This window comes from Poromitra crassiceps (assembly GCF_964638095.1).
Source record: "Poromitra crassiceps genome assembly, chromosome: 7".
NCBI classification, from domain to species: Eukaryota; Metazoa; Chordata; class Actinopteri; order Beryciformes; family Melamphaidae; genus Poromitra; species Poromitra crassiceps.
In genome coordinates, this window is record NC_139628.1 from 40,572,198 (window position 1) to 40,584,865 (window position 12,668).

At 44.2% G+C, this 12,668-nt stretch overlaps 2 protein-coding genes across 2 annotated transcripts in view; both read right to left on the minus strand.

Moving 5' to 3' along the window:
• Positions 1–598, minus strand: part of dennd4c (DENN/MADD domain containing 4C) — a 56,225-nt gene extending 55,627 nt beyond the window's left edge. Inside the window, exon 1 of the mRNA XM_083640711.1 lies at positions 480–598. The gene's annotated coding sequence lies outside the window, so the exon portion shown is untranslated. The remainder of the gene's footprint in view (positions 1–479) is intronic.
• A 1,479-nt stretch (positions 599–2,077) lies between these two features.
• On the minus strand, positions 2,078–12,596 carry haus6 (HAUS augmin-like complex, subunit 6; the record flags this gene model as incomplete). Its single annotated transcript, XM_083640114.1, has 16 exons — positions 2,078–2,946; positions 3,594–3,732; positions 3,880–3,978; positions 4,111–4,366; positions 4,689–4,752; positions 4,840–4,936; positions 5,182–5,311; positions 7,425–7,612; positions 7,857–8,030; positions 8,266–8,323; positions 8,410–8,472; positions 10,076–10,220; positions 10,849–10,981; positions 12,028–12,106; positions 12,197–12,292; positions 12,466–12,596. The coding sequence occupies 16 exons, from the start codon at positions 12,594–12,596 to the stop codon at positions 2,252–2,254; spliced, it is 2,547 nt and encodes an 848-aa protein (XP_083496240.1). The 3' UTR covers positions 2,078–2,251.
• Positions 12,597–12,668: the final 72 nt, after the last annotated feature.

Genomic DNA, 12,668 nt, shown 5'->3' on the forward strand with positions numbered 1-12,668 from the left:
GTCAAATAGCCCCGTCACTCAGCCAACTTTGCAAGCAGGTAACGTAAATCATTTATTAGGGGAGGGACAAGTGTGCCTGACTGAGAGCAGACACCTGCAAGGTTAACGTAGATACTAGTAGGCTCCAGCCGAGCCTTATTATCTGGACTGGAGCCTAGGAGGGGCGGGGAGGTGTTATATTCCCAACTGTTGCATGGAACTAGGTCAACTCTGGTGTGTACGGAAGACACATGATTGCGGAAAAGAAATATGTCCTTACAAATCAACCCATGCAGAGTTGTATAGCTCTTCCAGTCCCCGTGACGTTTACTTGGATAAGGTCGCAGGTCGTGAATTAAATTTATTTTTCGTCGGTGATATTAACATGTTAACACAAACATTGTAGAAGTAACGTTAGTAGCGACACTACCATTTCTCATTTCCACTGCAAAGTCAACTTGAACCTATTGAACACATCAGAAAAGATTAGCACAACTTACCAGCTGTTTACACCGCGGCAAGGCACAATGTTGACATGTAGGCAACTTGCTGTTTTTACCCGCTCGATATATTCCCTTGTTGTAGTTCTGCAAACGAAATGTGCTCAACCAAACCCACGGGCATAGAAGGCACGTAGATAATCCTTGGAAACTTTGTAGCCACTTTTCCGCGACACTTTCATCTGGAGTTGTCGGTGGAGGAGGCAGACGCCATGTTTGTGTTTGATAGTTCTGGTGAGCTTTCTTCCTTTGGTTTTTTTTCAGACTCGGCAGTTTGAGGCAGAATGGAACCGCCCAGACAAGAGACGAGGCTCTCGAGCTCTCCCCCGGCTGCAAATGACAGGACAGACAGGACCAGCGCCAAGCTAGCCGGAGTAAATAATATAACTTCCGTCACGTATTTTCGAAATAAAATCCTTAATTGACGAAAATGTACAAGACTGCCACCAAAACGTCCACACGCGTTTATATTATTGACTACATTTATAGGGGGAAATAGTTATGGCTGATGACTACATGTCCATACCGACATAAAATAAGAATGTTTTCTTTCTTTGAACGGGACACTTCGCAATTTTCATTGCGAAGGCAAAATAGCATAACTTCCGGCCTTTATTCGGCTATTTATCGCTTGTTTGACGCAGATGGGTTTACGCATAATTAATATTCGGTCTCTGACGCCCCCTATCTAAATATCCTACTCTAACAACGTGTTACCCCGACACAAAAAGCAACAGGTGCAGTATATATATATATATATAAATATATATACATACACACATATACATCATGGCTGATGGATAAGGTGCCTATGTAATTTAACTTGTGTTTCCTTAGCTAGGGGGTCCTATTTATTTGTACTTTAGCATTCTCCTAATTGTTATATAGTTCTCTTAATCTGTATATTTTGTATGGTCTTTTATTGCCTAACTTTTATCCTACTCTTACTATTGATTGATTTGTACTGCTCCTTTATGTTCAATTTTTATGTCATGTTTTGAAGACCAGGGACCATGCTGGAAAGTGTCCACACTTTTGCATGTTTTACTCCCTTGGATTGTCTCTTTATATCCAGAATAAATCAAATCAAATCCCATGGATACCCTGATCAAGACCAGTTTGTCAGCAATCACACACATTTAAAATGCGAATCTCTAATTTTGAATGTTTAAAATAAGGTTGTACATTCTCATAGTTCTCACTAGCCAAAACAAATGGGGATCGTTGCTAGGAAGAAGCTGTACATCATGTTGTGTAGGTATTCTATGGCTGAATCCAAATGTCCAGACTTCACTCCACTTGTCGACTTTGTGGGCGAGGTAAGAAATGCTTCCTTATTGACAAACATTTCTGCATTTGAATGTGTGTAGCCTAGGCTGTATGTTATATAGAAATATAGGTCCATCTATCAGCGGCTTATATGTCACTTGTAAGTCCGGAGGGACATTTGGATTCAGCATAAAGCACCCCCTAACCCCTACGAAGCAGGTCGTGCTTTAATCCCAATCAAAAATGCATAAAAAATAAAGGGGGAATCAACCCAAAAGACATTTACAATTTTATTTTATTAAATCATGTTTCTTTTTTTGTAAGTCCACAACACCTTTATTTATATATTTAGGGTGAGTTCATGTTTAAATTAAAACAAATATAAGTACAGAAAACTAATCTACTGTAGAAATACATGCTAGATTTACAGCTATGTACAAATATTTGCAACGTCTATTATCAAAAAAACTGGAGGCACAATTACGGACTAAAGCTAGCAAACGCTACACATCATCTATGGGGGAGAATGTGACCAGGTTGGAGAGGCTATATCGCATGTTTGGGGGCGAAGGGTTCTCTAGCGAATCCAGATTCAGTGAGAAGACCTCGTCGTTGGCTGCCACTGATGTTGCCGTGTCCATTTCCATTGTGGTTGGCAGCAGCCATTCAGTGTTGTCCATGAAGGGGGCGCCGCGCACATGGTGCCGTGCGGCGAGCGGCGTGCGCTTGGCCTCAAACTTCAGGGAGGGGATGTGGGGGAGGAGAAGCTCCTCCTCCTCCTCCTCCTCTTCGTCAGAGGTGTTGATGTCTATGGCTTCATCGCTGAGGCTCAGCATGTCGGGAAGAGTCTCATGGTCGAGGGGGCCGAAGTGGATGGCGCTGCTGCTGCTGGTGCCGCCGCTCGGGCTGTGAAGGGCCTCTGTGTTGGCGGAGTCCCAGGACAGAGTGGACATAAGGGAGACACCCTGCTGGTGGATGGGGGGGCTGCTGGGGCACACGGGATCCAGATCGCAGGAGAGGCTCTGGGAGGAAGCGTCGGGGCTTAGCGAGACGTCCCGTGGCTCACTGAGGGGAGTGAGGCGCCCTATGATGCTGTCGCCCTCCAACTTGTCGTGATGGAACTTGGATGACTGACGGGTTTTCTTCTGCACTTTGTCTTCCTCCACTGCCTTTCGCCAGGAGCTCTTCACATCCATAACTGACAGAGAAAACAGGGAAGGGAGAAATATGCAGTTACTTTTACAAGCCAAAGAAAAAAGGTGGAAAATGTAACTAAAAAGCTCTTATTGTCAATTTTTCTAAATTACTTAAAGCCCCCTTCAGTCGGTTTTCGACTCCTTTTAACGGTTTGTGTTCCATTTCAGCACCTGCTGTATAGTCGCACGTCATCCGATTCTGTACTGTAGTAATACACCAAGGAGATACGCCCAGAAAAACAGCGCCTTCGGTTACGCCGGGAACATTATTCCCTCTGTAGCAACTTACTGAGCTTTTTGAACTTGAGCACTAAATCAAGTTATTTGTCAAACAATACTTGGTGAACAGTGCGGCTAATCAACGGCGTCAGGACATGATGAAGAGAAACGTATGAAATATCTTAAAAATGACAAAACACACTGGAGGGGGCTTTAAGAACCTTGGAACCTTGTGAAAGTCACTGAAAAACTAACTAAATGAAAAGAGTAGCATTTATTCATCGCAATCACAGTATCATGCCACTCCAAATACAACCCAGTCTTTAAGCTTTCACCTCTATGTGTCCAGGTTAAATTTACTTTTCAAATACAACATCGAGTGTAAAACTGAATGCAAGCGAACACCATCATCATCATTATGATGACTCACTCAGGCTCTCTGGGGTTCGTGGCAAGTTCTTCCTGGTAGAGAAAGGATCTGCAGCCAGAGTGGTGAGAAAGTCTCCCAGGTCCAAACCTTTGACCCTGCCATCCATGGGAGAGGTTGTTGTGGTCACAGCATCTGCAAACTAGCACAGGCACACGTCAGTAAGGGAAGTCCGCAAATTAATCCATTTAGTAAAAAACAGCATTCAAAAATATGATATCCCTATGGCTTCAAATCAAACTTGTGTGGGGATCAGTGTCGTCGAGGTCAGAGAGTCCCGTCAGCATACCTGATTGGCCAAGTTATCACATTCCATGTTCAGGATCTGAGCCCTATTCCTCGGGGCAGCTGCCTTTGGAGGAGCACCAGTCTTTGTCCTCACACTGGCCTAAAAACAATCAGAGATTTGTGTTACATAATGGTTTGTCTGAAGAAGAAAGAAAAAAAGTACTGTGGAGTAAAAAACAAACCAAAACAGATGCTTTTAACACAAAGTCCAGGTCATTAGTGTGACCGTTACCTGGTTAATACCGGCCTGTTGAGTAGGAGGTGGGGGTGGTGGTGTCATTAGTGTGACCTGGTTAACACTAGCCTGTTGAGGTGGTGGTGGTGGTGAAGGAGACCTGACGAGCTGAGGTGGGCATGCTGGCATGTCAAAAAGCCCATGGAGTGAGGTATTCGCTCGTGACGGCACTTCGGTGGTGGCGACAGGCGTTTGAGCGCTCTCAAGTTTCTCTTTTGTTTTTTGAGCGCTCTCAAGTGTTGGAAGGCAAAAGCTGTTTCAAAAAGAGAGGAAGCATCATTGGGCGATTCAAAAACTGCACTACTGTGACTTCAGAGCAAACGTGCGGAGCGGGCGAGTGTCTGCCCCGTATCTGTCCGTGGCGATTTCTCTTAATTCGCCGCGGTCATCAGAGAGCAGGGATGCTGTAGGGAGGACTAGTGACGGACAGAGCACTGCTCGGGACTGCCCAGGTATCAACCTCCCATCACAACCACAAACAAATTCAGCATACGTCGAACAACACATTCAAACAAGACATGTCATCCAATAGCACGCAGGTCGCTACATGGTTAACAAAACAACATTTCCAGTACCTTGTGAGGTCAGAATAACTAGTGGCGAGTCCTTCCTGTGATTTAGTCTCTCCAGGCTTCTCCGCTGAAACATGTGGATAATCGATAAGTTGTTTGACACATCCAACGTAAAAAAAATGTGATTGTCTGTCTGTAATCCAATTGTGCTCACCAAGAAGCTTAGCAGGATACTGGGAGAAGAGACCGCTTGTGGCTTCAGCTGCCGGTTCAAAAGACAGTGGAGCCATTGGTGAGAGGAAACCAAGAGCCTGCATGAGATGGGAACAATGCCATCAGATTATGCAGCGACATCAAATAAGATTCAAGTTGCAGCACATTATGGAAATGTGATTAGGCTTATTATTACCCGACAGTAATGTGACAAAACCTATTCGGTATCATACCATTTTTAAATAAATTAATTGATAAAAAATAAACTAGTTCATCGTTCACTATAGTGATACTAAAGCAACACTACGTCTGACTCTGCTCAAAAATTCCCAGTTCCACTCACAGGATCGGCATTCAGGAAAGAGACGAGGGGCGTGTCTTTAAGAATATCCATCCACTTCCTGTCCCACTCCGCCTCCCGCTCTCTAATGGCCTTCTTGACCCCAGGGATTTCTTCCTTGGAGATCCTCTCTCTGGAAAAAGAGCATGGCAGGTCAGAGCAGTCTTATGCAAAATATCTATTTAAACCTTCCAAATTAGCCAGAAAAAAAGGCCGCCCTCCTCCCGAAATAAAAAACTTTCCGAACCGCAGTATTGACCACTGCTACTTCTGTGGTTTGGAAATTGCAGTGTCAATATTGCAATCTGGAAAATTTGGAAATGGCTGCAGTTTTTGAAATATAGATGTTCCAGATAGACTCCTGAACAACATGTCTAGTAACAGTGTAGATTCAACCATTGCGAGCGGTGACTGTAGATGTTGATATGCAAATTGCCGTGTGTGATGTCAGTTATCCCCCCTGGCTGGGCTACTATTTTCACCCAGCTGGACATTGTATGCACTGGCGGAAAACCCTGATGTATGATGCTTCGTCGCTTGACACAGATGTGATTAGCTTGGTGTAAAACCATACTGATCACATGATGTGAACTCACATTCTGTTTGGTTCTGCGGATCAGACTGGCCACCCAGCCGTCTACATGGATTCCAGTGGGCAGGAGTACTTGCCTTGACAGACAACTCCTTCAGCCAATGAGCGTCGCCAAATCCAATCCAAATCCACACGCAGGAACGGCGAAAATCTGTTTTCCACTGAGAAACTCCGCTGGTGCATAGTTAATCTTGTTCACTTGTTATTTCTGCAATAACTGCAATTACGGCTGTTTACTCTACTAATGTCATCACTGGGGGCAGGCTGGAGGCCAGAACCAAACAGAATGTGACTTCACGTGATCACTCATATGGTTTGCATGATGTCTTTAACAACAACAAAAGAAGTGTCGACACTTTCCTTTAGTGTTGCGCACCTGGAGAATTTTGCTATGTCGCAGACGGTCATATTTTGTCACACAATATGATTGGGTAGTCACCAAGTATGTCTGTGTGAGAGTTTAGTCATTGTAGCGTTGTGACAGCCAGCCTGCTCCGGCTGCAAAAACCAGCAGGGGGCGGTGTATGGTAGGCAGAGTGGAGGAGCGGAGCGATTCTAGGAAAAGAGGAGCGAGCCGTGGTCTGTGGAAACCGAGGCGGGGAGATTAAGATATAGGGCCTGTGGTTATTTTTTGCATTTAGGACTCCAATGTTACAGCAGGTTATTGGAAAGCAACAGCCGGGGGGCACCGGGTTCCTCCTCGGAGTGGAGCCGACTCGAGTCGCTGTAGCTGGGAAGTGGGAGGGGCCAGGTTGAGGCCGTCGCACTTGCACTTAATTTATAAGACGTTTAGAAGACGTGAGATTTAGCAGACGTTTTTATCTAAAGCGACTTACAATACTACATTTTGTCAACAGTAGTGAAATTAACTGTGCAACACAGTCTTATGTCAGCAAAGACCTTTTAAAAAGGTAATAAGCAGCATTTGTCAATACTTGGAGCAATAAGTAGCATTAGTTGTTTTGAGTTTGTGTTTTTCTTTTTAAGAAGGATGGTTAGTTCAAGAAGGGTCCAGGTGTAGCCTGTAAAGGTGTGTATTTAGTCTCTGCCGAAAGACGGGCAGTGATTCGGCCGTCCTGACAGAAGGGGGGAGCTCGTTCCACAATTGTGGCGCCAGGGACGAGAAGAGTCACGATCAGGATGAGCGACTTTTGAGCGCTGGTAGCGATGGATCTGCAAAGGCCGGAATGCACAGGGAGCTAAACATGACGCGCAAGATTTGTTTGAGGAGCATATCGAGACAGACGGGGATGGAAGTGGGCAGAGAGGGAGGGGAGCTCAGAGCGCTTTGGTTGTGGCTGCTGGAACCTCATTTGACGCTCCAAAATCGAAACAGGTTTGGAGTGAGGGCGTCAAGGCAGTTTGACGCGCCGTTTAAAACAATGGGTGGACTTCAAAACGCGAGCGTCTGACGCTCCCTGTGCGTTTTGGGCTCAAGGGTGGCGGACCGGAGGGAGCGATGTGAGGTCTGAGACCTGACCATAGATTGCAGATATGGAGGGAGCAGTTTGGTGTACTGCCCTGTAGGAGAGTACCAATATCTTGTTGAATTTGATGCGTGCCAAGATGGGAAGGCAGTGAAGGTCCAGTGGAGTTACCATGGAGACGACCAACCTAAAATATTCACATGTGACAGTGTGACAGCAATGTGTACCTGATGAGTTGGAGGCTCTCCAGCACACGGGACATCTGCAGACGTTTCTCCTGTAGGTGAGGGAGGTGGGGCTGGGGATGGGAAACCAGAGAGCGCTCCTCCTTTAGGAGCTGCAGAGCGTGGTTCATCAGCTCCATCACACACAGGAGGTTTAGCTGCCCTGCCTCATACAGGTTCCCTGTACTCAACTGGAAAACATGCACACATAAACAAAAGGCAATGTTTAGACGCGTCAAAAGTATGTGAAATGATTCAAATTATCCAAATGTTCACATCCCTGTAGTGGTCTATACTTTATTTAAAATTTAAATAAAGTTGTTGCACTCTGGAAAAGTAACAGAAATGTATTAAATGTCTGTTACTTTTCCAGAGTGCTGTCCATTGACAGAACCAGAATTTAGAACAAATCATCCCACCCCTCCATTTTCTCACATGCTGTGGGAGCTGCTCGATTCGCTCCAGCAGAGGTCGAGGAACTTTGAGGACCACGTCCGTCCCGTCCAAGGTGTATTGGTCTACGTCACCCTTCATAACACAGTCTACGACCCGCTGTTGCTCTTTGATGGTTGACAACATCCCATCGATGTCCGACCACAGGGAGCGCACCTACAAACAACCAAATAGTGTCAGCTCTTGATGGGGGGAAAAAGAGAACATTTCAAAACAAGCCTGCAACAAACTTACCATGTAATTGTGCGCATGTAAGGTGAACATTTTCATAGCTCTGACATCATTTGATGCAGAAAGATCTTCAGCTTGCAATAATTAATTCCAACATTTCTGAACAATGCGAGTACAGATCCTGCCCCCCTTCACAGTAAATCAGCTTAGAAATGCATACCTTCTGGATCTTCTCAGCTGTAGAAGCTCCCCCCTGTGCAGCATCACCACTGTCTTTTCTGAGAAGACAAACAAGATAGATTGACCTAGGTGTACTAAGAAGATTTCTTGGAAATACAGAGAATAAAAAATATGTCATACGTACTTGATTAGATCATCATACTTGGCACCCTCGGCCCTGAGATCTTTCATAGACTTCGCCAGGGACCTTCACAAGAGGAAACCACAGGAAGACTTGAGTTAGAAAATATCTGACCAACAAAGAAGCACAAACTGACTAATGGATGTAAAGCAAGTTAGCAGACAAACTCTTTGACAGCAAGTTAAGTTGATGCCCAGGAACAAAAAGCTCTGAGAAATGCAAGATATGAGTTGCTTGCACAATGTGGCTGCTTGCACACTTGGTTTTAAATTACATTGATTCATTGACACCTCTGGCAACCGCTACAGGTTTCCGGTGATTAACTGAATTTATACCATGGTCTGGGTGAATACTCGTTTCTGATTGGCCGGCAGGTGTGAATTAAAACCGTAGAATGCATACGTAGTCCAGCGCAAGTCTAACCACATGTTGTAAATCCATCTGCTCCCCAACCGGCACAGCTGTTTCATCAAACGGCACAGTAAACGTTGTTCAACTCGCTAACTCAGCTTCTATGAGCTGAGCGGACTATAGCTTCCCTGCACCATACTGGCTCCTATCCAAGGTTCGTCCTATTTACTGGAACAGCAAACGTTTCCATTGCAGGAGAAGCTGACGGGATGGTAACGCTCGTTCCAGGTATTAGTCGGTTCTCCAAGTTATTTTGATTTTGATTGCTAAACTTGCACCAGAAATTCACGAATGCTTTTATTTTATATTGTTGACAAATGACCATGATATAAGCGGGATAATCAACTCCTAGGTGTGCATTATACGATTTTAATGCACTTCGCAGAGGTAACCACCTGCCTGCGGCATCGGGTGGTTATTTGCCTCCACGTCGTACATTAAAATCGTACAATGCACACCTAGTCGTTGATTATCCCTTACTTATTGGGCCCTTCAAGTGAGATTGTGTTTAGCGTGAATATGACCTAAGTCCAATGAATGGACCCCCTCATGTACCGTAGTATTTACGACATGTTAAGTGGAGATTTTCTGAAAGCTTCAAGTTCACGATTTGTGACATGTCTTGTGTTTTGAGAAAATGGTGGACGCCATGGACGTGGATGTAATGTAAATATATTGTCATTTAGCTGTATAGAGCTTTTCATAGTCGTTTTATAAAATGTCTGAGGAACATGTTGATATTCTCAACAGTCATTTTTTCCTCGTTGTTATGCTTTTGCATTTTCCTACATAAGCTAGAGTTAAATTGTTAGCCGCGGTGGCTTACTGGCTTCAACTGCCCATGCTCACGTCGTGACCACTTTAATGCCAAGCATGTCGTGTAGTGTAGGTACATGACTTTCAGTCTCGTAAACACGAGTTCACGACTTTCATTTGAAGGCAGCATACGCCATGGTCTGGGTGAATACCCTTTTTCTGATTGGTCGGCAGGTGTGTTAAAATTGTTTAACGCGCACGCAGTCCAGCTTAATTACATGTTCTAAATTCATCCGCTACCCAACCTGCGCAGCCGTTTAATTAAAGTGTTCATTCATTATGTCTGAGAAACTGTAGGGGCTCATCGTCAAACCCAAATAATAGGACTTGAAAGCTGATGTGAACTGTATGTTCAAGTAGACCGCTTGTAGCCATGGCTTTTCTCTTGTGATGTGAATGCAGAACACTACCAAACTCTCTCCACCTTCCAAGAGGGACTTACTGGGATCGTTTCTGGTACTCCTGGATGAGGTTGTCCTGCTCCACAGCAGACTTCAGGAACCTGGCCTTGACCAGTTGGAGTCTCTTGGCTGCCATGTCCAGGGAGGAGGCAGGCATCGCTGCAGCCTCAGGAACCCAGCTGCCATCTAACGATGACAACAATATTCATCATTACTGTATGTAGTGTTGTGCATGTCGAGTCCATAGCATGACAAATGTTAGAAGATTTGACAGAATCTAGTTTGTACTCTTGTTATGCTGGTAAAGTATGTGATTTCAGCTACAAAAGCTGCTCTGTGACAGGGAACTGAGCAAACTCTCCTTCCCTCAAGATCACTGTGTTCTTGAGTGGATTTGATTTTGGTCAGTATTTGATATAATGCATACAGACAGTGGCTGGGTAATAAGAGCATCCTCTATCTGAACATGATTCTTCACAACAAAAACTGTGGACTCAAAGTGGCTCTACAACATAAAAGTATGTGTGTGTCGGACCTGAACCACGATATTTCCCATACTTTTCGAGACCTTTTTTTCAAATTCATAAACTTTTCAAGAACTGGAAATGATCAAATTCATTTTAATACTTTTTCATAATTTCCAAACCTGCGTAGGAACCCTGTAAAAAGTGGTGTGCATCTTGCTCCATTCAAAAAACAAGAGCAAGGGGAGGGGGAAAAAACAATAAGGCAAACTGTAGCAGGCTCTTGGCAGGAACAGCCCAGTGTGTGTGTGTGTGTGTGTGTGTGTGATATGATCTTCTTCAAGTCCTACCAGTGGTGAAAGTCTTAATTTCCTGCAGCATGACATGCTTGGCCAGATCAAGCATCAGGTTGATGAACCTGGCGCCGCCGGGTGAGAGGAACAATGATGCTACCACTTTGGATCCTCCACTGCCATTTTCATCCTGAGGACACAGTGAAAAATAAACTATAAGAGAACTGACATTACCATGAAAGAACAGCTTGGCCTGATACATTGATTGTCTTCAAAAGTGAACGGAAACGGTTCTACACATTTCAAAATTTTCAAATCAATGTATGTATAGGTTTCGGAAAAGGACTTAGCATAAAAACGGTTAAATCTGAATTGGTGATTTATGATATTTGTGTCACCCTCTGTATGCATTTTTGTCCCTTGCATGTTTGCACCGGAATGTGATTCACCAGTGCCTCAGCTCATGCATTGTGGGGTTCTTGGTCTGAAACACTTTTTGCATGCATGGACACTATAGAGTACCGCAGGGATGATGTATTTTTGTAGTCAGAACACGGAAGTCCCGGACTTCCGGGTTCTTCACTATTTCCACCTATGGGATTTTTGAATGGGTTTTTGGCGCGATGCTTCAAATAAGTCTGTGGGCAACGCAAGCTTATTCAAACGCGAACCTGTGTTCAGCGAGATCATCTTCACACACGAGGACCACTTTCATGAGTGGTATTCTATTTCCATTCCCTCCATTTAGAGGTCAATGGGAATACCCGCACACCAGATGTAACAGGGCTAAAAAAGCCACAGAGGAGGTCCAGAGGCTGAGATCAAGCAAATAGACTTACTTTATTTTCACAGTGCAAAAAAGAAAAGGTGGGTTTAAAAGGCAGCAAACGTTTCAGTCTGTGACTATCATCAGTGCTACTGGCATTCAGGTCTAACAAGGACAGGTTAAATAGATAGGCAGGCATCATGTTGCTCTCATGTCGCTTTCATTGCTGATTGCATGTGGGCCAGACAAAGTCAGATCATTGTCAATTAGCTAAAAGTAAGGTTCTTCACCAAAAAAGAGATATTGACATTCCCTCTATGCACATTACAAAAACAGTGTAGGATCCCACAAACCTAACGTTTAACACAGTGAAATGATCCTAGGCGGGGCAGATATTATAGCCAAATGTCTGGACAGTGGACATATTGCATATCATAACACTCAAAACCTCCCATGATGCTGATTCTTACCATTATCTCCCGCAGCCAAGCACAGGTGACTTTTCGGAACTCAGCATCTGCTTTGTGGTCCAAAACAGGCCAGCAATGCCTAACCAGACAGACATCTCATTAAGTCAAGGATTCCAAAACACATGTTTAAAATATGAATTAAAGATGAGCGAGTAGGACAGTATTTTACCTGTATGCCTCATGAAAGCGTGTTGGATTGAGTTTCTCCAACAAGAAATGAGTAACTATGTAGAATGCATCCTTGTTTGGTTTCTCAAACATATTCCTGTTGGCCAGAAAAGAACATCACAGCAACCGTTTTGAGGTGGTAAAGCAGGTGTAACCAATAACATTAATGAGGGTCCTGACTCCTGGCACTGGAACACAAATGGAATGGAACCATGGTATTGGTAACACATGCATTACTTGTTATTATTCATATGATCGTAATATACTCACATTCCAAGATTCATGTGTTTAAGGTTGGTTCTGCCGGTCAAAAGTGACGCAGCAGTATCTGGTTGAAATCCAAGACCCAGAAGAGAAAACCACAGATATTTACCGTTCGTCTTCTGTTCTGAATTCGCCATTGTTTAAAAAAAAAAAAACAGAAACTGTTGGCGCTCAATAACGCCTAATCAAGGCACAGTAACCAAAGCAAT